The sequence below is a fragment of the Drosophila subpulchrella genome, chromosome 2L (assembly GCF_014743375.2).
Source record: "Drosophila subpulchrella strain 33 F10 #4 breed RU33 chromosome 2L, RU_Dsub_v1.1 Primary Assembly, whole genome shotgun sequence".
Taxonomy (NCBI): domain Eukaryota; kingdom Metazoa; phylum Arthropoda; class Insecta; order Diptera; family Drosophilidae; genus Drosophila; species Drosophila subpulchrella.
Window position 1 is genome coordinate 4,716,972 of NC_050610.1, and position 26,282 is coordinate 4,743,253.

At 42.0% G+C, this 26,282-nt stretch overlaps 3 protein-coding genes across 3 annotated transcripts; 2 read left to right on the forward strand and 1 right to left on the reverse strand.

The window, feature by feature from the left end:
* Positions 1-1,436: 1,436 nt before the first annotated feature.
* LOC119547399 (protein phosphatase 1 regulatory subunit 14B) lies at positions 1,437-13,446 on the forward strand. Its single transcript, XM_037854248.1, has 4 exons — positions 1,437-1,809; positions 12,367-12,663; positions 12,849-12,923; positions 12,988-13,446. Exons 2-4 carry the CDS (start codon positions 12,448-12,450, stop codon positions 13,069-13,071), a joined length of 375 nt encoding a protein of 124 aa, XP_037710176.1. The 5' UTR covers positions 1,437-1,809; positions 12,367-12,447; the 3' UTR covers positions 13,072-13,446.
* A 1,325-nt stretch (positions 13,447-14,771) lies between these two features.
* On the forward strand, positions 14,772-18,117 carry LOC119546667 (protein SMG8). The gene is made up of 4 exons (XM_037853125.1): positions 14,772-14,929; positions 14,980-16,057; positions 16,113-16,159; positions 16,211-18,117. The coding sequence occupies exons 1-4, from the start codon at positions 14,805-14,807 to the stop codon at positions 17,886-17,888; spliced, it is 2,928 nt and encodes a 975-aa protein (XP_037709053.1). The 5' UTR covers positions 14,772-14,804; the 3' UTR covers positions 17,889-18,117.
* Positions 18,117-21,503, reverse strand: LOC119546668 (zinc finger protein 358). Its single transcript, XM_037853126.1, has 2 exons — positions 21,072-21,503; positions 18,117-21,003 (listed from the first exon to the last, which is right to left on the reverse strand). Exon 2 carries the CDS (start codon positions 20,989-20,991, stop codon positions 18,868-18,870), a length of 2,124 nt encoding a protein of 707 aa, XP_037709054.1. The 5' UTR covers positions 20,992-21,003; positions 21,072-21,503; the 3' UTR covers positions 18,117-18,867.
* Positions 21,504-26,282: the final 4,779 nt, after the last annotated feature.

The following is a 26,282-nucleotide window of genomic DNA, read 5'->3' on the forward strand; positions in this document are numbered from 1 at the left end:
GTTAAGTCCCATTCTCCATTCTCCACTATCCATTGCCGAGCATAATTGGCAGCCGAGTGTAGCATTCTGCCGGCTCTCTCAGCCACTGTTAACTGGCTGTTAGCCTCTAATGCGCTGCGTCTGCCTCTGTTCTGTTTTCAAGTTTATGGTCAATGGCTGTGCATCCGCTCTCTTGCCGCTTATTCCGCTCCAACTGTAAATTTTGACCAGTTTGGCCTGCTGCTGCTTTCCTCTCTCTCCTTACCACTCACTCTCTCCCCCACAAAGTGGCAGTTGGCTGCAGCTAGCGGCGCTTTTGTTTTAGCCATTCTAAGCTCAACCAACAGTGTTTAGCAGCGTAACGAAAAAATCACAAACCTTACTCAAACATGGAAGAACCTTATCTGTAAAAACCTAAATTTTAAAAACACCATACTTTTTTAAGTACACGTTAAGTTTTTTTAAATTTTAATTGATAATACTATGAAACACAATGTTTTTTAACTTTCATTTAATAATAAAAATACAATGAAAATTGAATAAATTATATGAATTGCCAAAGACAAGTAGTGCACTTCATCTAATAACTGTTCCACCTTGTTGTTAGCCTCGATTATCAGGACTGGTATCGCTGACTTATCTATCGAATATAAAACCTATATATACGATATAAGCGTATTATACCGCTTGGTAATGGAAATCAGGTAATATTATTTCTTCCATTCCTCGGGTGAAAATAAACAAATGTCAAATCAATTTAAAAAGTTTATACGTTCTATCCATACAAATAGATTTTATTAGGAAATACCAAACAAAATTAAAGCCTCCTATTGAAATAAACACGAATCAGTAATTTATAATTCTTTCCCTTCCATTTACGCATTACAATAATTGCTAAGATATAAAGATGGTGGTTCACTTCAATTATTTTTGTTCCCCAATGACTGATATTATTCATATATTTTTTTTCACACTCCTACTGTAATGGCGTAATAGTCACAAGATGGTATTGTAATATAAATTAAATTTAGAAATACACTAAAGGAAATTTTTATGGAGGTGTGACTTCTCGAGCTCTGGCCGGAATAATACGCATCTAATAGAAGGTAGCAGGTCCTAAAAATAGAACTTTACGATAAGCCAGTCGGCATGTGTAGCCAAAGTCTATTGCCAAGGCAGTATAAATCTACAGATCGCAGCTTGGGCCTTATCTCGCGAAGAAGAGTGAGCACGGCTACCTGGATCGAGTCAGCGGAGCTCGAAATGCTGGGTGCTGAGCCGGTGGTCATTAATCGCACCATATAGCCATGGACCGCAGCTCCACGGAGTCCACAAATCAACAGTCACAGCCCCCGAGAGTTAACAGCGAGAGGGAGGGCTCTGTTAAGCGCGACATTGGTGTGTATCCGCCAGATACTTTTCCGTTTGCCGATTCAGTATTCAGTCTTTCATTGGTGCTCACCGGCTGCGCGTGCTAAGCTCTGAATAGGTCCAGAATTTTGTTGTCCAGATATTCAGTATTCAAACTCCGGGCAATCCGCTGCCGCTTTATAAACAAACAGTTAAACAAACCGCTCGAACGTCGCCGTGTGTGTGTGCTTTTCGCCCTCATTGTGCTCTCGTGCAAATGAAAATTTCATTGAGCAGAAAGTCGCAGCAGCAGCAGCAGCAGAAAAGTGGAAAATCCTAAAGCGGCACCAGCCACAGCAAAAAGAAAATAATTTATAAATCTCAATCTCGGCAAGTGAAATTTAAGTCGAGAACCAGACGCAGCAATTAAGCCAAATACAGACGAGTCAAGAAGAATCCATCGCTGGAAAACTGCCAAAAGTAAATTTCATTTGAATTCTTTGAAATTATTTGTAATTATGATACGGGGAATTAAATGGGACCTCTATACAATTACACTTACAATGTCTTATTTCAAATTTGTGAGAACTTGTATAGGAATTCGGGTTTAAAAGTATAGAATTTATGTCACAACTCAGAGTTAATATTATATAATTATATATAATAATTTAGTTTATATTGAATTTAAACAGCATGGAACATATAGGAACTGAATAAATTTTCAACTTATTTCAAGTGTGAGCAAAGGCTTTATAAGTTCCACATCACTTATGTAACATAAGTATACAAATATTAGGAAAATACATTTTTTTTAAGAACCTCGATAAATAACTCCCTCTTACAGACTATAAATATGTTGTTGATTAAGTCCATGGATTGATGCTCACCAATTTCGAGAACCACCATTTCAATGCATTTCTGTAATCACCTAATATTGCTGAACACAGAATGAAAATGCTGTTCAACACCCAGAACTTTCATCGCAGTCAAGAACCGGAAAATGGCGTTGGACTTGTCTGGTTTTTGTGTTTTTCCCCGAGCGTAGACCAGTCGATCGGTCGATTTGTTTCAGCTGGCCAGCGTCCAGGAGAAGCGTGCCCGTCACAGCCACCTGTCCAGTCCCAGGCAACGTCCCACTCCCAGTTTCGGGTTCCAGATCTGGTCCCATCCCCATTTCCACATCCATGTCCAGTACCATTGCCACCAGAACCCGCAGACATTGCGGCACAGAAGCCGCCTTTGCCAGCAGAAAAACCTGCAGCCAAAGCGGCCAGTGTGCGTGTTGAGCTGCGGAATTTTATGCAGTGGTTGCTGCCTCGTTTACGTTTTTATTTTTATCTGCGCGAGTATTTCTCCCAGTTTACAACTTCATATATGAAACTTTTTATTGGCAGCGAAGGGTGGCTGGTGGTCGCTGGACGGTTGCCGCTTTTGGCCACGCACCCAGCGGAACGTAACGAAAACGCAACTGCGCTTCACGCTTCCAATTCCCAAGTGGCAGTGGCTTTTGCAGGGGCTTACAGGGGGTTTTGGGAGGTAGAACACAGCCAGACGCGCTTGAATTCCGATTAGCATTCGAATTCGGATCGACCAGACGGAGATCTCGTGTTGGCCCGCAAATCAAACACAGAAGTTGGCAGTCTGAGCGCCCAAATTAGCTGGCAAATATTAACTTTAACAACGGCTTGTTACACAGAGAATATTTGAGAATAGGAAGTCAGTCCGGTTTATATTAACCCTCTATATCCCTTAACAAAGTTTTTCAAACACATTAAAATATCATTGATTTAGCTTAAATTACATGAAACTTCTACAGATCAACCTTCTTAATTGGTACTTGTTATTGAGTTTCGTTTTCATTTTTGTTGTCCCCATTAAAAATATATGTTCTTAGTTATCATATATGATATGACATATGATATGATGATATATGATTTGTATACAAATATTTAAAACGAAACCCTTTTGGAGATCAATTTATTATATATTTGATTTTCTGTGTACTTTCCACACTTTGCTGAATGAAAATCCTTTGTTCGTTGAAGGGGAAAACTTTCTTGGTCAGACAAGCTCTACTCCAGAGTGCAAGAATGCAATTCAGTTTAATTGACTTTTTATCAATCGCAGACTCGCTTTTCCCCAGCCCACAGAAGTTTTATTATTGGATGCTGGTGCTACAAACATAGTGTATCGCAGCATGATGTGTGTCGGCAGCCGTAATTTCTTTTATGTTGTGTCTGCTGCGTTTTGTAACCTGGTTTTATTTGCAGTCATAACATTTTGCGGCCGCCTGTGTCTAATCACTGTGCACTGTGCAGTAAAAACAACACGCCACCCGATACAGATACAAGATACTTTCAGTATTGGACACACGACGCTTGATTCTGACATGCTTACATATTTTGCTTTTTCTATTTTTTGCCTTTTCCGCCTCAATCGATATGTTTACAGGGTGCTCGAAAGCGTGTCAAAACTGCAGCTGAACGGTCGAAGGTACGGATAGAGATACAGTTAGCGATAGCGATGGGCAAATGTATCTTTAACTCATTACGCACGTTTTCGCGGGGGAATCTAGTGGGTGCCATTGTCTGGCTGGCAAAAAATCAATTTTGAGGCACAAGCCCCGACTGTTTGTTTATTTACCGACGAGCTCAGCTGGCAGATTGGCGATTAGCGCTTTGTCTTGCAGCCAAGGTCTCCTCAAGAAGTTTCCACATCGCGGGTATAGATAGATCACCAGATGAACTTGAACCCGGCAAATGCTGAGTTTAATGCCAAAAGACCATAATTTATAGACGAAACTAAACATTAAACCACTGAACATTTGCGAACATCCTGGGACGACGTTTAAAAATAACCCAAAGAATAACAAACAACGTTTCTACATGGCAAAGTCAAATTCAACGGAAAAATTATATCTCAAAGAACAAACGTAACGTCTCAAATGTTTCTTTCTCGCGATTTCGTCAAAAAGATTAATAAGCAATTTTCGTCGTGTTACCTTTTGTTTTTTGTTTTTATTCGGAGGCAGACATCTACGTGTTCGGCATAATGTTATCTGCAGGTACACCGAATTATATCTCGCAACGGAAATGTATTAAAACCTCATTCAAAAATTAAACGTAACGGAAGGCCCGTATGTGTAGCAGGCGAAGAAACAGTGATATACCACCGATAGATCATTTTTGGCAAAGCCATTTGAATGCCAATCACATACTGGGAGTGTCTAACTGAATGAACTGCATCTCGGACCATTTGGGTGATTTATGGCTAATGCAGAAATGATGATAAATGAGTATGGGAATTTGAATGGGCTTATAAGCCATTAAATAATAACCGTTTCATATAACCAATTAAAGCGCAACTATAAATAAATATTAGCATGTTCACTTTATATTAATAATGCTTTTAATTAGAAGTTATTGTTCTGAATCGCAGAAGCACATTAAATAAACGAATTGAATTCATTTGAATTCATAAATAACTTGTAACATGGTTTCCAATTAAAGCAAGTCAGACTCTATGAAACTATAGAAAACAAAACAGAATTACTTGAGTGCACACAGACTGCGAGATGGAGATACACATAAAGGAATCGTGGAATCATTGAACTCTAACCCACTGCGGACAGCTGACAATCGGCGGGCTGACATGGCGTATGTGTAATGTGATTGTAGCTATAAAACTGCACTTATAGACACAACTATATGACCCTATATACAAACATGCACGGCTTTATGTGCGTGGTATATTGATAGAGGGAGTCCATTGTGGCAATGCTCGCAGCTCGCTGCATCTTTTATGATGTACACTGAATGCGCAAACCATTATTACTGTTTTTAATCATAAACACAATGAGTAATGAAACAATTATAAATATACAATGACAAATAAAATATTAATATTTAAAGAAATGCAACAAAAAAATGTTTTAAAGAAAAAATCAATAGTTAAACAACGTCATTTAAGAAAAAAAGGTATATGATACATCTGTCTGTTATTAATTATAATGTGTATTATTAATTTTAAGTCAGTTAAGTTTTGGAAATATAAAGACTTTTTATTTCAATTGTTTAACCTTTATAAAGCAGTAAATGCAAAAATGGTATTCTAAGCATTTTGAGGTCCCCTTTATCTTTAATGTTTTGAGGTCCCCTTTATCTTTAATGTTATATATAGAGCTTCAATATATCGTACTTCTCATTTGTGATCCAAACAATGAAAATAGTTTTTGACAGTGCAGCTGACTAATACTATGTGGACTCATTTGCTGACGATTTTATGACTTTGGCAGAGCCCGAGAACTTCATGCATACCATTCGTGGATCCATTACCACCGTTACATGTATAACGCGAGGGCAATCATAAATGTATAAATGTACAATGAACTTGACTGGCTGTTGGGGGTGGAGAAAGAGGGTATGGGCGCGCACTTTGCGTGTGATTTCCGTGATTTTCCCCAACCCCTCCCTCGGTTTCTACTGCTCGATTTATCACTTAGGTGCCTTGCTTATTTATAGACATTTCAGTATTGACAAGCAGTCAGACGTAAATGTGCTGGAACACATATTTGTTGATTGCTCTTTTGGTCCCGCTTTGAATGCACATCCCCAACACCGTGGAAAAACCACCTATCCAACCACCCACCAAACCTCATCCATACCTCTTGTGACTTTGAAATGCGTGCGATGTGCTTACATTATCGATTTCCCAGATTTCTGGCTGGTATGTGATAACCGAACTGGAGTTCCCTCTATAGGGAATTTGAAATAAAGCGTGGGCCGAAGGGGGTTTCTTCTATGAAAAACAGCCCTTGTAAAAAAGCAGCTATGAGTAAACATTCGCGTGATTACCCAATAAACATCCACAGGAAATATAAAGATAACAACTGGGTTTTCCTAGAATTTATCTAAACTTTTGTCTGGATAATGGATGCGTTTTTGTGGGTTCTTAGTACTAAGAAGCAATTAATGAACCTATTTACTTTTCTGTTTTGCTTCTGTTTATAACAATTAGTATAAATCTTAATATTTGAAAATGGGGAATTTCTTATTTACTGTTTAGAAATCTTCCTTTTTTTTAGAAATATAAGTAGAAATACAATGAGTCTTTTTCTATAAATATTAGAATTGCACCATCTCTTCTAGAGATCCCAAATATTTCCACAATATTTATTTTTGGTCTCCTTTGCGAAATGTCGGTCAATCCGTTGGACCCAATGAGAAATGACATCTATTTATAAATGGCAAAACTTTTATTCCACTTGCGACCATCACTCACCGAGATTTCTCACACCTAGTCGAACATTTTCTCAGAGTCCGTGACGCAATTTCGCTGTGAGCCAAGAACGACAAAAACATTGCGTAAACAATAAATTAGCCAGCAAATACGATGCTTGGAAAAACAGTTTAGCCCATTGTATTTTATTTGATTTTTTCCGCCTCGAAAACCATGTCAAGTAGACCGCCCTAGAGGAGTTCAGCTTAGCCGGGCTTAGAATACCGAGAAGTCGCGGCGAAGTGCGCAAACATTTGCCAAAGGTAATTTATGCAGGAAAACTTTTTGCCCGGCCAAATAATGCTGTGTATCATATTTCCATGACAACTCGCTTTTGGCAACTGCCCAGTAAGCAGTCGCAACATGAGTACGAGATGGCCAACGGCCATCTCCAGGCCGCAAGTCGCCCCTTTGGGGTCAACAACCTTAGGCTTGGCTACTTGGCCACTGCCCACCTAATGGCCACTTGACTACTGCCCAACTGCTCGCGAATATCGTAGGTGTTTTCACTTGTAATTATTTATCCATAAGGTGCCACTCAAAGCTACTTTTTGGTCATTTTTCGCTTTGTACGGCCTGTAACCTCGTTTCGAATTGGCTGAAAAGGGGCTGACCAAAATGGATAAACAATAAGCCAAATGAACTTTTCAATATTACAAAAAAAAGGGAAACAACAAATGTTTCTGTTTACCTTCTCCCGAAAATGAGTCACCGCATACCTCTCGAACCAAATGATTGCTCAATCTGGGAACCCGAGAGCTCTGAACTTGTCCAGACTTTTTTGCGACTCAACAATTTCGGTGTATGCCTTTAATTTAACTGTGGAAACTTTTCAAACTTTATTTTTATTTGAGCTGTTATTTGAGCACTGTGTTCATTGGATTTGTAGACCAAAATATTTGGAGCTCAATTAAAGTTTAACCAACCTATGTAGTTGATTAAATATGTTTCCAGTAATTAAGCAGGTCAACATTTAACTTTGTTTATTCAAAGCTGCCGCAACATGATTCCTCATATTTCAACTAATTTATTTGAAGTACCAGAGCCAACTTTATTCCTTTCTTCTACCTGAATGTATCAAAAAATGCTGCTGATTAATTTGTGTGTTAGTTAAGTTCTTGGCTTTTATGTCAAAAACAGGCGCTTGGCTTTTAGATTTCCCCAGCCATTTATTCTTGACAAATTAACGAGCGATCAATGTCCGAGAAACGCCGTGGAACTATAAAAAGATGGACGTGTGTCTTGGGGGGAGGGAGCCCATCAATCAGAAGCTAGGTGCTAGATTGTCAGAAATAACCAGAAAGTTAATGTATTAATTAGATGGTCTGTTCCACTCAAATGTGCATTTGCCTGAATCATCGGCAGCTGCGGGTTATCAAGATTGTTTATGCAACGCCTCTGATTATTTAAATGAGGCAGCAATTCATATAATAATTTATTGTGGACGCATTCGAGGCTTTGTCTGGCTGATAAGCCCACCGTTGTGTAACGTGATTAATAAACAGTATACTTACAATATAAATTAATAGCGGCCCAGCAAATCTGATAGCAGGAACTAAAGCCCTGCGATCAATGAGTTTGGGGCCTAAGTCTCTTTCTTTTCAAAGATTCCATAAACGGGTTATAAGTTGTTTCGGAGTCCCAATTTTCTGAATTCTTCTTTGGACTTTTTCTGGGGATTTCACGGCCCGCGAATCATAAAGCATTTGCATAAACAAACGCTGCCCCTTTGTGCGCTATATTTTGTAGGCTTTTTAACATAAAAGCGTCACATTTCACTTTTTCCCCTGTGCATGTGGAAACTTCGACTTGAATGAACTTTTCAGAAACATTCAAAGTCGATCTCATGGATCCCAAAAGTTTCTTCTTATATAGGTTAATGCCATGCTTAGCCTGACGAACTTGATATTTCGGTCTCCCTTCTCATATTCATTCTCTCTGTTTTCTACAAATGTAAATTAGGCTTGGACCAAAAAGAAATCAAAATCATTAGCCCAGATTTAGAATATCTCTATATCTACACGTAATTCACATAAAAGTCTGAAAAGTGAGATAAATATTATATTAGACATTGCCGAAACGTTTAATTTTTTTGGCCATCGTTCAAATGGCCATTTTGTTTTTTAGAGCACTTTAAAGTGCTGGGGCAAAGTGTTTTATAGAGCGGCAGCCATATAAGTGGATATGAACACAGCATAAATGTATAATTAATCTATAATTACCTTGAAATTAACATGAACTTTCTGCAGTCTCCGTTTGGCGCCTGTCCAAAAACGATATTTCCCAAATAGGAGACCCAAATCGGCAGACTGTTTAAATGTTTCTGAGGAAATTGCGACACATTCGATTTGCATTTATCCATAAATGCTCCATGAAATAATCAAGGGGTAGGGGCGGATATTTAAAATTCAATTTGGACGTGGTGCTGATGAAGGTGAACAAATTGGGGCTTTGTTTTGCTCTGGTTCTGACTCCGACTTTGCTTTGGTTTTTTCGTTTGGCTCATCAAATTTACGTTTATTAATAGAACTTTTGTTACACGAAATCTGATTAGCCGGCTCTAATGGATATATAATTCCAGTCTCGAAATTGAGTTCAACGAATTAATTTTTACTGTCCAAGGTAGGGAATCGAAGTCGTATTTGACTGATAGAATATGACTGCAGGATTTCACAACATGTCCTCGACTTTAGACATGTATAAAATATTTATGGTTGACATTTCAGTTCTGTGCAAGTGAGGAGCGGCAAGTCAAATGTCAATTTACATTTATAATTAGTGTGGTGATGGAAGAGAGCTTTTCACCCGGATCGAACTCATTTGAAATGCATGAAACTATTCCGAAAATTGCAGTCGCATGCAGCCTATTCATCTAATGGTTCTTTCTGACCAGTAGCTCTAATTTCCTTTCAAGGGTAGAAATGAATTAAGTTGAGCTGGTAGCCTGCAATTTTGATACACCATGTGTTATATGATTCCTACACGGAAAAAAATAAGCAAACATAAGCTTTATTTTTGAAAATATTGAAATAAATTTATTGGTTTGTGTCAGAATAATAGCTTGTTCATATGCCAATTGAATCATTTAATTTGTTTTACATATTTTAAAATCCAATAGAGATGTAGAGATGATAAACCCTGTTATAATTTTTTCTTTCTGTGCAGCGATTCCGGAAGTTTCTGCAACACTGCACTGCAGGGGCGTGGGCAGAAGGGGTGCTCGATACAATTTTATTCGCAGTTACTTTGTTGCTGCCGCTGGGCCAGCTGTTGCTGCTGCACATGCAACATGTTGCATGTTGTTGCCGCATTGCCGTAGGCATTTCACCATAATATTTATGCAAAGTTTCACGTTAGATGTGGCAAGGCATAATAATAAAGGTAAAACATGCCTTTGGCTGCCAAGCGCCCCCTTTACAACATCATCGCCCTTCGTAATCTACGGTCAAATAGTTTTTGCTCTCGTTTTTGTATGTTGTCTTTGGGAAAATCTCGGAAAATTCCTTAGATAAGTTTCTTGGTAGCCAACATAATTTATTAGATCCCACAATTACCGTTGACTCAGCATTACAAACACAAAGGCAAACGTTGAGAAATGTTTTCAACTCTTTTACGTCTCTCGTTTTAATTAACCCTGTACTTAGATAATAGACAAAAAATGCTATACAAAAATACGATTCAATGATATAAAGTCAAAATGTGTTCAAGTAACGAATTTAATATTTTCCAACTTTATGTTATGGATGTAAAAACAGAAACTTCACAGTCCCCTGATGAATATTTTTATAATACAAATGAAATAAAATAAGCAAGACAATGTTGCTTGTAGTTTTATGATCTCAATACTTAAAGAATTGACATGGTTTATGGAATAGGAAAGTACTTTTCTCTACGAGTAGCGGCTATAACATTTAAAAGCCCTTTCAAATAAAAGATCGTGGTTATTCCCAGGGGGTATTTTTAGATTCTAAGATGGTAATTTCATCCTCTGCTTCACACGTTTTTCCTCGGGCGGCAGTCTTTCTAAATGGTATCATGTCGCCAGCCCATCAGCAAGCCCGTAGGAGTGTTCCCTCCTACTCCAGTTGTAGGCCAAACGGATCCACACAATTAACTTCGTTTAGGGTAATTTCCGGGCCAAAGCTCTATGAAATAGAACTCTGTGCCCCGGAGGGCAGAGATCTACTCCGTTCATATTACAAACCCGAACAAATCTCGGGATTTCGCTCCCCGAGAAAGCAAAAAAGTGACAAGTTAAACGTCGGTTTCATAATTGCGCATGGCTCTTGAGTAAATCTGGTATCAGATTTCGCACGGGCTGGAAAATTCAGTTGTGTGAAAAAAGCGGGGTCGGGCATTGTTTATGTATTTTTAGCGGCGAATGCGGAAAACTCTTTGTATATGTAATGCAGTTGTTGCTGCTCCGTTTGCCACATGGCCCACGATTTCGAAATACCTTAAAAAAAAAAACAGAAAACAACGAAAACTATTTCAATACTCGACTGTGAGTATTTGCAATTCAATTTCGTTTTAGTGCAGGCCCATAGAATGAGAGTGAAACGAGTTTGTTAACTTTTTTTTTGGGGGAAATTGGAAATTTCAAGGTTCGGATTTCGCCGTTGGCACAGCCCAGTGTTTTTTGGGGATGGTTTGTGTTTCTGGATCAAGGATACCAAGTTGCGTCGGCTGGTGGTGGGGTGGACAGGTGTTAACGGGCTTTTCCTGGTGCCAGGCACGACGGCCCCTGTTGCCATTGGCACTCGGGGTGGGCTAAGCTGTGTTTTCCCCTCTTCACTGTGGGGAAAATGCCGAAAACATGTCACTTGGATTCAGTGTGTTTATAAATAATACGAAAAGTCAATATTGCCCGTCATAAGAAATGTCAAATTGGTATATCAAAATGCCGCTTAAATTGAGCTTATATAGGATTGTCTATTACTAAATAATAAATAGATTTGAAGATTGTTGAGAGATATGGGTTTAAAATCATGTTAAATTTATTGAAAACCGTTACATTATACATAAATAATTTATAATACAATTTTAGTAACCCTATTTATATTTTTTAGTATTTTAATAATACAACCCTTTTTAAAAATGTTTTGAAATTGTTATGATATATTTAAAAAAGAGTTTGTAGTCAAACTGGTTTCGTTTACTTTAAATTAAATTCGGTGTGCCCTTTCAACGATATCTATCAAGCAAAGTTCCCCCCAAGAGTTGACCTTTGCTGTGGTTTCAGTTACTTATGGGCCCCCATATCTCTCCATTTCAAATCAGATTTCCAGCTACTGGATGGGCCAAAGTGAAATGTCAGAAATCAGAGTAATACGTTACACATTAATTAAATTAGCTGTTATATATATATACCTTTATATATATATGTGGTGTAGCGCAGAGATACAGATAGGACAAAGCTGAGTGACACGTGAGCAATTATTCCTGTTCGGTGTTCGGCTTGCATGTCGTCGTTATTTGTGGACATAGAAAAGGTCCACTAACGAATAAATGGGTAGATAAAGGAATGTATGATTCAGAGAAGTTGGGTGAGTCACGGACGGAGTTGGGAAGTTCGAAGTGCCTCTGGGCCCAGTAAAAACGGGTCTTGAAGCTGGGCTTTGTGCCCCAAGAGAAATGGGTGTGACGCACATTTGGAAAGCTCAGCCTTGGCAACTGCCGTACAAAGTTACATGCGATTAATTTTTATTTAATTACAAGCCACTTGAGTCTTATATTGCCAACTGTTTTCCTCAATTGCAGCCACCACGCCAATTAATTAAAGGCGTTCCGCAAATTAAAGTTCAATCAACGAAGCTTGTACCGCTAAATCGATCGCCGAAGATGCAGTGCGGCCTGGAGCAGATGAACGACTGTGAGCGGTCGCCGAACCGGACGAACCTCCGGGTCAACTTCAACGAGAAGGGGGCGGAGGTCAAGGAGCGGCGGGAGAAGTTCCTCACGGCCAAGTACGGGTCACACCAGATGAGCCTCATCCGCAAGCGACTGGCCGTCGAGATGTGGCTCTACGATGAGCTCCAGAAGCTGTTCGATCCCCCAGTAAGTAAACATTAAATCTCCATGGTATATAATTAAGTTCAACAGGGAATAATGATCTGAAGAGATCTCTTGTGGAGATTACCAGATCTACACGAGCGTTAAAAATATGTGCGGTCTGCTATGATCGATACATGTTTTAATAAAAAATATACATTTTGACTGATTACCTTAATGCTAACCTACAGAATGAGGCCATCGATGTGGACATTGACGAGATACTCGATATGGACACAGATGACATAAGAAGATCTCATCTTATTGTGAGTAGTTCTTTTTCCACAATGATATTACACCATTCTAATTACATTTATCCCGCTTTCACAGAGATTACTGTCAGTCTGCAAACGCCCGCAATCAGACATATCGAAGTTCATTGGCGATCTGTTGGATCGCGCAAAAACCCTGTAAATCGCCAGCCCCTCACTCGAAAAAATCATCCAGCAAACCTACACATATAATATGCAGATAAACAATAAATACCTAGATCATTAAGTTTAGCTTGGAACACAAAGAACAAAGAATTCAGTTTGCAAGTCTTTAACTCTTTTGATTCGAACACTGTGTTGACTTTTCCCATGTACTTTAGTTGTTAGTATGTATCTTGGCGCCTATTAATTTGAAGTTAAACCTAATTTAAGCTACCCTTGAAAATGATTAAACTGATGAAGATCATTAGCCCTAAGCTTATGGTGTAATACCGAAAAAACATAATACTTCATCAATTTTGTGATGATATTTTTTAAATAAAACACAAACATGATATGGCCGAAAACCAAAAGCAAATGTTTGGCTACATTTGAATGGAAGACCATCGTAAAGGAACCCCTGTGTAGTTAAAGAAATATGATTAGTTTCAATCTTGAAGGGAATTTACTTCCCCAATGACACTCCGGTTGTTTTGCAAAACTCGTTTATTTGCATGTGTGTGCTTTATTTAACCACCTACCAGTATGTACCCCCGAATATCATGTATCTACGTAGCCGAAAGCTGCAATTTATTAAATGAAATTTTTTGTAAGTTAAGTGTGCGATCACCAAGTCAAAGATGAAAGCTCAGGTTCACTGCCAAAACGTGGAGGAAGAAGATCTTGTATGCGCAGTTGGCAAGTACAAACGGAAACGGAAGACATAGCACAGTAAAGCCTGGCAAAACGGAATTTTACCACACATCCCAAACACTTTGTTCTCTGAGGGTGACCGAAAACGAGAATCCGAATGATCTATTGAATCGCGTTTTCAAGAGATTAATATCACATCCCATAAATGGTACTGCATTTTAGAAAACCAAGACTACACAATATAGTTGTAAATAAAATGTTAACGAATCCTCTACAGCTCGACACCCAAAAACTTTGTAAATACCCTCGGAAAAGCATAAACACTTCTTCACTCCACGAAGTCTACACCTCTTTGTAGTAGTATCTAAACAATTTCTAGCAATCGAAACATAACGTAAAAGTATTTTAAAATTGCTCAATATAGGCGGGGATGAGAGATACGCAATGATGATTCCGTTTTAGCACACTTAGACGCTCTTAGTATACCCCAACTTCTCTCTATCTGATCTAAAAAGTATAAATAACTTTTCAAAAATGCTATTTGCATACTAGTAACAACCAATTAATCATCGCATTATTCCATTTCAACATTAAAAAAAGCATAAAACGATTATTTAAGCAAGTTTAGCAATAAAGCCTTTATACTTAATCATGCACATAACTCTCATTTAAAAATAAGTCAGAAAAGCACACACAAAAACACACGCTAAAAAGGTGCAGAGAGCTGTAATGAAAAGCTAATAGAAAATATTTATAAAACGCAAACAAAAAGTTTACAATAAAAAAGTAATTGCTTTAGACAACACTTTTGGTGTTTTTTGATCCTTCCTTAAGACCAAATATCCATTGATTTTAATGGTGGCAGTGGTTTTATCCTTGATGGGTTTTTGTAAAAGGGCTCTTGTATAGACTTAACTTTCTTGAGACATACTTATTAGTGATGTGACAGGCTGATGGTAATGGAAATCTATCTTTTCATACTAACGTTTTCATATTTAAAAAATTGCGCCTTTTAACGGAAAGCTATCGATGTCTAGAAAATCGCTTACAGTCGATACATTTTTACACAGTGCTGCCAGATGTATGCACCTCTACCAGGCTGGCAGCACTGAAACAGCTGTTCCAAAAAGTTGTAAACAATTTCCAGTAAAAATGGGAACGAAGGACTATTACACTTGGACTTACCCGGACATACCCGAAAATGTGGCGTAAGACAAATCAAAACTGCAGTGAGCATCTCATCCACGATTTTCATTAGCCAGGAACTGCGGAAGCTGAATTGTTCATTGGTTGTGGTCGGAATCGTGGGACGGTCGCAATGCGACCAGGCCAACAAGATGCCGGCCTTTGGCATGGAGCCTCCGATAGAGCACACGGCCAGGGATGGCCAGGTGCAGTGCTACTACAAGCCGGGCACCAACAGCCTGCTGCTCCATTTCGAGACCACCTACGACGAGGCGATCCAGGGTCAGGTGATAGATGCCTGCATGGAGAACCCGGACATTCCCTTTGACTTCGACAGCTTCTACGAGAGGATACGGTCCCGCTTTGTGCGCATGATGCTCCTTGCCCTGCATGTGTGCCACATTGTGGTGTACGTAGAAACTGGGCAGACTTTTGATCCGACGCTGGTCACCGTATTCCAGTTGCTCAAGTTCGCCCGGGAGCAGCATCTGATGCAGTTCCTGCCGCAAATGCTGAGGGAGTCCCCCGCAGCCAGAATGGGCGAAAAGGCACGGCTGTGTGCCCCCAGGATTCTGTTTCTTTTCGAGAACTTTCCGCAGGACGAGCCCAAGACGCGCGAATGCGTTTCTGCCTACGAGTTCCAGACGGAGGACTGCATCTATGAGCTGCTCCGCCACCACAATATCGTGACCAACAGCAGCAACAGCTCGCTAGTGGCGCTGCCCAACAACAAGCAATTCGTCTTTTTCAACGCCCACGAAGAGTTGCGTCCAGACAAGTTGTTAAAGGCTATCGAATGCCTCAACCTTGCGATGTACAAGCCCGATACCAAGGAGGAGGAGGAAGACCTGGAGATCCTTGAACTGGCTCCCTTCGAGGGCTTTGTCAAGCCCTTCGGCCCTCCGCTTGATGAGAAGGAGTTGGAGAAGAAGCAGTACAAAAAGGACCACACGGTGTGGCACTTTCTGCAGCGACACGTTCAGGACGCTTTGTTGGGTTGCTTCGATGAGGGCTCCTTCAAGCAAATGCCCCACTTGGGGCAGTTCCACCTGCTTAATATCCAGGAGTGGCACGACTTCATGGGCACGCTGTATAAGTTGCTCGTGGAGAACGCCAAGAATCCGAATCAAGAGACCAGCAACGAAGATTACGTAGGTGAAACTTGTTTTTGATTGCACAGAGTTAATATTGAACTTGTTATTACAGAGACTCTTCCTGCAGAGTTTCGACGAGAGCTTGAATTATGAAAAAAAGTAAGTCGATATATATTGCTTAAGGGTCTCTAATACCATATATTTCGTCAGATTTTGGGCTCACCTGTGCGATCTGGGCCTGAAGAAGGGCATATCCGCTTACAAGAGCGCTGCACCCGCGAACTATGGCAGCTCCACCCACAGGCAGCTCCTGGCAGATGCCACCGTTGCCTTCGAGGAGGAGGGTCGCGGTCCACAGGCAAAAGCGGCTCTGGCCAAGCTGGCAGCCGTGTGCCAAAAGCACTGGCAGGATGGACGGCAACAGTGCGAGCAGCTTAGCCTGCGCTCCCACCCCTGCACCCTGCCCAAAAACGTGCCGCACGACAAGCACAACAGCGGGGTAATCCACATATCCAGTTGCAACTGCGGCCGCACACAGGGCCGCAGAGAAGATCCTTTTAATCTGCGGCAAGCGAATTACGAGTTCTACGAGCACATAGCCCAAATGTGCAACCTGTGCGTTAAGGTGAAGCAGTACCAGTTTCCTATTTTCGAGCCTTCTGTTAGTGATTACCGGGCGGCGGCCTTTGAGGCAGCTTTTCCCCTGCTGCACACGGGAAAAAGTGGTCCGCCGCAAGACGAAGAGGGCGCAGAGGGCCTGGAGGACGAGGAGGAAGGTCAAGAGCAACAGCAGCCGGCGGAAGAGCAGCCGCAAAACTCCGCCAGCAACGGCTGCTCTCAGCCCCTTTCTCCCACCTTTGGATCCGACCTCAACATGTCTATAGCTGGATTTGGAGCCTCATTAAACGAATCGGAGGCCAGCTCCGAGCAATTGACGCATTCCGAGGCGAATTCAACGAGTAGTGGCACTTCTAGCGCCGATACGGAGAACGAACTTGTGGTTCAAATTCAAGAACCTGTGAAGAAGGAGAGCCGGGTAGACGCCGGTCCACCCGATGATTACTCAACATCCACAACGGAGTATTTGCCGGGACTGGTGCACACGGTCAGCGACTTTGGCCTTCTGCCGCTCTTCCCAAGCTGGTCGCTGGCCTGCGTGGGTCCCAGCTCCATCTACAGTCACAACACCGGGCTGCAGGAGCACTTCCAAAGCGGTTTCTTGTCCGGCGCCAATTTCCTGTTGCCCTGGGATGTCCAATTGCGGCTGGTCCATGCCCCCAAGCAGCAGCAGCACCACTCCCACCACCAGCAGCAGCATCCCGGAAAGAAGCAACAGCGCTGGAAGAAGCAGGGCGATAGGCTTTCCCTCAAAATCTTCGTGGGAATGGAGTACGAGTGCTCGCGAGGCCATCGGTTCATGATGTGCGCCCCGGATCGAGTGTTACGCGGCGGAGCGGACATCGAGCGGGACACCTGTAGCAAGGTGGTGCACAACAACATGCCGCTCTACTATCCCTGCCCCTGCCGGTCCCAGACAAACTACCTGGCCCAGCTGATGCGCATCCATGTGGTGACGCCCAAGGCGCCGGTCAATATCATTGTGGATCCCAAGGTGTGCGTGGGCAAGGGAAAGTACACCTTCACCCTGGGCAGCATAATCCCACCACGTCTGTCGCAGAGCGCCTATTGGATCATCCGGCTGCCCTACGTCTACCAGGGCGACGATGTGTTGATCGCTCCGCCGGATAAGCTGGAACCGGATGATCCGCTGGCCGGCGGTTACCTGCTGCCCGGGATGTTTGGCGTAGCAGAGACGGATCCCACGCTGGAGCTCAATGAACCTGGACGAATGGGAGTGTCCGCCGCGGGAAATTTCACTAGAATTTAAATACTTGTTAGATCAAATCTACACAAATAAAAACATAGACTAGAAACTATTCACCTTTTCGCTGGTAGCAAATTTATATTACAATTTGAATTATACTAGTGGAATTTGCTTATGTACATTAGATAATATTTATTTATATTAATGGTGTTACGTTTATACCGTCACTTCCTAATACTTTACCTATTAAAGAAGTTGAGAATTATTATTCTCCCGCACTCTCCCAGGAAAAGTCTCGATTTTTCAATATAACGATTAATGTAATCTCTTCAGGCGATTTTGGGAAATACGCGACGTGGAATAATTGGAATCATTATTTGAATTCCAACATATGGGTAAGGGAATATCCTTTGGGATGTAAAATGAGCAGCACAAAGTATAGCTTAACACTAACAAAATGAATATCTTTATAAGATAATGTGCAAATACAATACGTCTCTTTCTTGGACAATCTTTAGTCGCGTGGGCTTTATGTGATATGAGAGTCAAAACTGGAATTTCGCTTTGGTTGCACAAAATGTGGAACGAGTTGTACTAGGAATGATGCCAAAATCTTTTCTGAACTTATGATTAGGTGGTTCCATTGTAGATGTACATTTTTAAGTAAAATAGTTCATTGATCTTTCATGGGCCAGGACTTAAACATACTATTACCATGCAGAACTTTATAATCTCTGATAAAACTAAATGATAACGTAACACAACGAGTATAAACTGTGACTTTCTAAACCTTAGGACTTTTTGGAACATTTCCGCGATAAATCGTTTTAAGTTTCTGTTAAAAAATAATTTTCGTAAACAGCCCACGACTATTTCGGTTACCAAACAAAAACGGGTGTAAAAAAAGTAAGGCCGGATAAACTAAAAGTTCTCTAAAGAAGTTGGGTACAGTGGTGACCCAAAACTATTTAAGAACTGCCGTGCCTTTTCAGTGTAAATATGAATTGCTTTCATAAACTATGGCCAATCCTATTACTTAAATCTACATGAGCGCATCGGTGTATACCTCCTCCTCGTTCACGACAAAGTCGCCAAACACCTCCTCTTGGCAGCCGACGTCCATGTCGGCAAATTCATCGTAGTACATGTCAGAGTCTAGTAGCATCTGCTCCTCCTGCAGATCGAGAATTGGATAAATCGGATTAATGAGCGGTTCCTCTGCTTCCTGCACCTCAGCCTCCCTCTTTGGAGTCACCCCTCGCTCATCCTCCTCCTCATCCGGTGGTTCCTCTGCTTCATCGGGTTCTTCCTCGTCCTCGCCGGTGGAATCCATGGCTGGCACCTTGGGTTGCTGTGGAAGCAGTATTTGCTGCTGTTGCTGCTGCTGGTTCATCTGTTGCAAGACAGACTGGACCCGCTGCATGTAGGCTTCCTGCTCCTCTATGGTGCACTTGCCCTCTGGATGGGCTGATCCCGGTGCCGTGTTCATCGCCGACTGCTTCATCGTGTCCAGGAGCGCTGCATGCTGAACATGGACATGATTTGCCAGGGCAGTGGCATCCGCGTGCAGCGATCCGCAGACGATGCAGACCAGCGTCTCGTGCGGCTGCTTGTTGACCAACAGCCCTGGTGAGGACGAAACGGAGGCGGCAGCAGCCACCTGGTGTGCCTGAATGTGCTTGTTGAGGTACGCCTGCTGGCTGTAGGACTTCCCGCAGATGGGACACGGGTAGGGCTTCTCGCCAGCATGGATCTTCATGTGGACACTCAGACTCGAGGCCTGGGTGAAGCACTTGTCGCAGAGCTTGCACTGGAATGGCTTCTCGCCGGTGTGGATGCGCATGTGGATGTTGAGGCTGCCCGACTGCGTGAAGGAGCGATCGCACAGGGAGCAGGTGAACGGCTTCTCGCCCATGTGGTTCTTCATGTGCTGCACCAGCTCCGAGCTGGCGCGGAAGGCCTCGCGGCAGATGGCGCACTGGTACACCAGCTCCTGCGTGTGCATCCGCATGTGCTCGTCGAGCAGCGCCTCCGCCTTAAACTCCCGCTCGCACTCCGGACAGATGAACGTCTCCGTGGGCGCGGAGTGCGTCTTCTGGTGCAGCAGCAGCGAGCTGTAGTTGATGAATCCCTTGTCGCACTCCAGGCACTGATGCGGTTTGCGCACAGAATGGGAGCGCATGTGCACCATCAGACTGCTGGACTGCGTGAATGCCTTTGGGCAGAGCTCGCACTTGTACGGCTTCTCGCCGCTGTGAATCCGGATGTGCGTGTTCAGGCTGCCGATGTGCGTGAAGGTCTTCTGGCAGATGGAGCACTGGAACGGCTTGTTGGTGATGTGGGAGCGCACGTGCTTGGACAGATCGCCGGCGTTGGGGAAGCTGGCCTCGCAGTGGGTGCACTGGAAACACTTCTGGTTGCCATTCAGCGCCGGATCCATCACGGGGACATTGAAGTTGGTACGCCTTCCCCGCCGCCGCTTAATGGGCGCCGGGTCCAGGGAGAATCCCAGGGGCGGAGTGGGTAAAGGTGGTGCCAGCTGTTGTTGCAGGGGGGTAAAGCTCATGGCCGGTTGCAGCATGAAGATCGAGGTCGACTCCCGGGGATCCGCCACCTGGAGCTGGAACTCGTTATAGCCCGGTCCGGCCACCAAGCCGCGCATGGGCTGCGTGGATTCCTGGCTCTGCTGGGTGTTCGAGTTGCTGGAAGTCGGCACCGAGCTGCTGGACGAACTGGAGTTGCTGGAACTCGAGCTGGAGCTGCTGTCGTCGTCGTCGTCGTCCGAGGAGGAGGAGCTGTCGGAGCCGGAGGAATCGCTGCCGCCCGAGGAGTCGCTGCCATCCTCCGCCAGCTCGCAAACGGGCTCAAAGATCCAGCTGTAGTCCTCGCCCTCGTCGCCCGGACTCTCCTGCTCCGGCTGCCCGTTGGTCGGCTCATTGGGGTGCAGGGTGTTCATGTGCTGGTAGAGCAGCGCTGGGTGGACGAAGAACTCCGTGCAGCACATGCAGTGGAAGGTGAGATCCGGCGGCTGCGGCTGCGGGGGATTGGGTGCCGGCTGGAGGGGATTGGGAGCCTGCTGCAGAATGTGGGCAGGATGTGCTGGATGCAGGATCGGGGTGATCGTCAGGGGCAGGTGGTGGTAGCTCTGCTTCAGCTGCACGGCCATCTTGCCAAAAGGCTATTAAAAGAGGCAGAGAGTGTATAAGCATTTTCTCTATAATAGGAAGCGAAAAATCAATGCCGTACCTTGGGTGAGATTGGATGCGAAGAGGGCTTATTCTGGGTTAATATGGGTTGCGTAGATTACTATTATATCACTGGTGTGTTGCTCAGGTTCCGTGCTTTTGTGTTTCTCTCAGGGCTCTTGGCTTTTTTCCATTCCGTTCCATTTTATGCGCGTCCAAACAAAAAGTTGTTTCCTGTCCTTAGGCTTGTTTTTGTTGTTGCTCTTGTTTTTGAATTTAGCAGCTTAGTTCCGCTGGTCGGCGGGTCTAGCCCTCGATTTGTGGCTAAATAAAAGGGACTGCCAGGAGCTGCGCATCGAGCGAAAGCAGCGCATCGCCAAATCGCAATTACAAGCGTCCTCGCAATGGTTACAACAAATAAAAGAAAAATGTTTTATGTTGGGCGGTCTGCGCACGATCAAGCGACAGCATATCGTCATGCAGAAGTGTCGTGCACTTCGTCTGCATGACCGAAAAGACCGCGCTTATTCGATTCAAATTAGAAGTCTGCATCACGAATTAAAAAGGATGGAATGCCCATGTTCTTTTTTTTAACCCTTTTCTGTACACCATTTAAACAGGTACTTTTAAATTCTATATTGCTCGTTACTGTTTAAATCTATTAATAAGGTAAAAGGAACTACGAATAAAATCTCTATGATTTTGTACAGGTGATACTTATACGTTTTGGAGTTGACATGACTTCTATGTGAAATAAGGAGACAGTTCTAACTTTCAGCAATTCGTGGTAAATTAAATATTTGAAAATTGAGTTTTTATCAAAAGCCTAGTACTCAGATCGGCACCTGTCGTTTTGGTGCGACAGGTGTCAGATCTTGCCAAGAAGGACATTAGCTAGAGGTTGGTCATTTCCTTAAAAAAGAGCATAGCAATATTTCTTGTCAAGATGAGATCAATTGCTGGGTTCCAAGCCGTTGGAAGGCTCCATGGGCCTTCACCAACAAACATTTCCTCATTACGGGAGTTGAATTGCATTTCCTCTTCAAAAATACCGGAATGCCAAGTACTAAATTACCTAAGCTCGTAAGAAATACTAAATAATTTGCGTGTGCAATCCCATTTTGAGCTAAGCGAGTTGTAGAGACATTTTCCCTTTCTAGCAACTAGTTTCTCTTTCTAGCAAGTATATTTCTTAAGCCTAGTACTCACATCGACGAAAACCGCGAGCTAACCATAGGAGTGAGCGAGAGGCAAATACTCGTCGAGTTTGTTTTAAAGCGCGGAACTCAGATGAGCTAAGGAAATACCGGGAAAAATACCACATTCAGCGAGTGAAGAATAAGAAATTTAATCTCCGATGAGCTCTCCACTGGGAAACCACAGACCTCCACTATATGCTAGGCAGCTAAAGCAGAGACGGAGGAAGCGCTGGCTCTTATAGGGAGGAGGAAAAAAGGGTGCACGCTAAGGGACAGCTAGAGAAGCCATTACCAGCCATTGCCAGGATGAACAACCCCGTTACCAGCCGGCTCCCACTTCCTCAAGGTCCAATATGCCTATTGGGAATATACCGTGGGACGAGAAGGAAGCTTTTTACTACTAATTTACATAAATAACAAGACAGGATGTTAACTTCGGCAAGCCGAAGTTTGTATACCCTTGCAGTTATAATTATTAAGTTTAAAAATACAAAAAATGATATTTCCAATAGTATAAGATAATGTCTTTGTTTCACATTATTTGTTCCTATGGCAGCTATATGATATTGTCCTCCGATTTTGATAAAATTAAATCCGAAATTCAAAACTAATTAAAAAATTTATTTATTTATTTATATAATGCTAACAAGTAATTATAAACTAAATGCTAACAGTGATCGTGAGCTATAGCAGCTATAGGCCTTCAGCTCGTCTGGAATTAAAAAATTATATTTCCAAGTGTAGGAAAGAAATGTTTGTAAATTTTTTTTCCGATTATTCCTATGGGAGCTATAAGATATAGTTGTCCGTCTTGTCTTATAAGATATAGATCCGGCAGGTTCCGACTTACATACTACCTGCAAAAGAAAGAAGACTTTTGGGAAAGTTTCAGCCCGATAGCTTTAAAACTGAGAGACTAGTTTCCGTAGAAACGGACGGACAGACGGACATGTCTAGATCGACTCGTGATGCTGATCAAGAATATATATACTTTATGGGGTCGAAAAGTCTCCTTCACTGCGTTGCAAACTTCTGACTGAAATCATAATACCATTTGCAAGGGTATAAAAACATTCGATGAACATTCCATTTATTTTGTATTTTAATATATTTGTGCACCAGCACTCTTCTTTTTTTTAAAGAATTTGTCTAAAATATTTTTTTATGTATTTATGTTTTTATTTGGTTGGACTCTGTTTACATGCTTTCTGCCAAATATTTCCGATGATTAGGGATTTGGTAGTAGGGATTTGAAATCCCGCTCAGTCCAGGCACATATTGTTTGACCTCGAGGATCAAGCCAACATTGAAAGCCAGGTAATTGGTAACTAGGAAAACCAAACACAGCAGCCAGAAAGGCAAACATGACAATCTGAAAGCCAGAAGAATTTTAGTTTAGGATATTTTTTTCACTGACTAACTTACCAATAATTTCATGTTGATTTATGTTTTGGAACTAAAATCTATTTCGCAGACTGGCTTATTTATACGCAAATCTTGATGGCGCACACGTCGGCATTAGAGCTTTGCGTCTGCAGATTTGATAAGAACAACTTAATCGCCACACCAAATTTTTATGGTTTATTTGGAAAAGTCAAACATTTTTATCACTGGAAATTAAATGAATTTCAAGGAAAACAATATTTTTGTATACATTTAAAACTTTTAGCCTCTAATATAAATTTAAACAGAATTAATAAAACCAGATGACCATAAACATCGAAAAATATGTGTGAAACAATACAGCAATGTGACTGCGAAATACAGACTAATTTATTGATAAACTTTAACTACATAATAAGATACGATTTACAACGCATCGCATTGCTTTTAAAGAAGTGGTGCCCACTCTCTGCCGACGCTACTGATCCAAAATATTTATTCTTTATAGGGTCGGAAACGTCTCCTTCGTTGCGTTGCAAGCTTCTGACGAAAATTACAATACCCTCTGCAAGAATATAATAAATTGAATGGCTGTCGGCTGCCTAATCGTTCGGCTTTCAGTTCGTTAACATGTTTCAGCTATATTGCTTTCCCTTTCACCTGCACGTATTGCCGACGGGACTACCTTGTATAGCTGTACCATGCTCTTAGCCGATCTGAGTACTAGGCTTTATGGAAGAAAATGTCGCTGAAGCGGAATTTGGTCCCTGAAGCGAAAAAACCCCTCTGTGCAAAAGGGGTATTAACGGAAAAACTTCCAGTTCCGAGAAATCGATTGTGAAGCGAACGAGATCATTCTTTCGACAACTCCAACGAGTCCGACACAGCCGAATAAAGGGGCGAGAAATACGAAAACCAAAAGTTCCCACTTGATCTTTCGTTCCCAAGATCGGAGTTTTAAAATTTAATTCTAGAAACGTCCCGCACATACAAAGACACTAAAGGTGTTGTGCGGCATAGATTTATAAATGTTCTCCAACCCCAAAAATGGACAGAAATCTTCTCAAAGACGATTTATGAAGAGTTTAGATTGTTGCATTGCTACCACTTTGATAACAATTACATCAATTCTGATTGTGGCCTATATATATATATATATATATATATATATTATATATATATATTATATATTAATATATATTGGCGGTAAATTGGAAGCTGCAATTTTGAGAGATAAGAGTGGAGAGATTTCTGAAATTTTGTGCAACAAAGAAAAAAGGAGTGTGGGAAACGACAGCTTCGCAACCCTTTTCTACAGGACTAAAAAGCTTCTGCGCTAATGGGATCGGATAAAGATTTGTAGCCTTCCCACTTGTATTTCGCTTCAGTATGCCTAATACGAGGAACGATAAAAGCGATACAGGAAGGTAGATTCGCTGGACTCCATCTCCGACCGAAAAGTAAACCAAATAGATCAAGATATTATTCGCGAGATAGGAAAGGATCCGGTAAAAATTCTTATTTGGTCCCAACATCAGGTTCTAGCTTACAAAAAATTAGGAAAAAAGAGATCAGTGTGTGTCAATGCCTCTGGTGGCAGCCTTTTGGAAAATATTCACGTAGATGAACAGAAATCGCACCACATATTTCATCACATTGCCGTGCTCCACTCTCCGATTGGTAAGTTGGTAGTATCGTCGATGCTCAAGCAGAAACATGGTTTCCATAACAACATGGTTCTTAAGATGGCTAAGAAAGAAGTGGTATTTTAGAAAAGTTATGAGGCACATATTTGTATTTATTATGATTTATTGCAGGCTTATGATTCTTTGAGGGCTTTGCTGTCGGCTTGTTGTTTAGCATTTGCGACCTTCAACACTGTTGAAGCGTATGCAGATGCTTGCATGTCAAACAATGTGCCCAAGATCATACATACGCATACGAGTAGAAGGCTCAACATTTTTTTGGAACAGCACTTGATTTTTGATAGTCTGTTTCAGGTGCTCTTGCTGGACTAGTCCATTAAAGCAGTACGTAGAAAAGAAAATAAATGAAAATGATTTATTCGACACTGTTCTGTGTCGGAATCTAAAATAGACGCTCAGACCTCTAAAAGGGACCACAAATCTTGCTCCGTTTTTTTTTTAAACAGCCAAAAATTCCATTGTAAATGGAATGCAATAAATGTAGCCTGGCTAACTTTAGATTAAAAGCCACGCCATCATTTAAGGAAATTTCCCTTTGTTCTTCTGGATGCAAGCCCCGAATAACTGAGTTACCGACGATTACCATAACCGCACGGCAGCTCAGCGAAGGCCTTGGGTATGCTATCCGGGCTCTAGAAGAAACTAGATGTCGCCAAGATGCCTGTACCGATATAAACATTAATAGCATTCAAGGGGGAGGAAAACACAAAACGATTTGTAGTTTTATATACATAACCGTTTACAAATGTATTTGAATATTTTTAGGTGATATGGTGCTAGTTGGGGTAGATTTTGATTTAGCCGTACCCGAAAAATTCGAGAGTCCCAAGGACGGAGACATTTATAGGTTAATCGGATTCATAGATTTCGTTAGTACTCCAGTCACAACCAGGATGCACAATTTAGTTTCGCATTGCAACGCATTTTCCCGGAGGTGCACAAACTGGACTGTCTATAACGACCGTAAGCCACATAATTGATGAC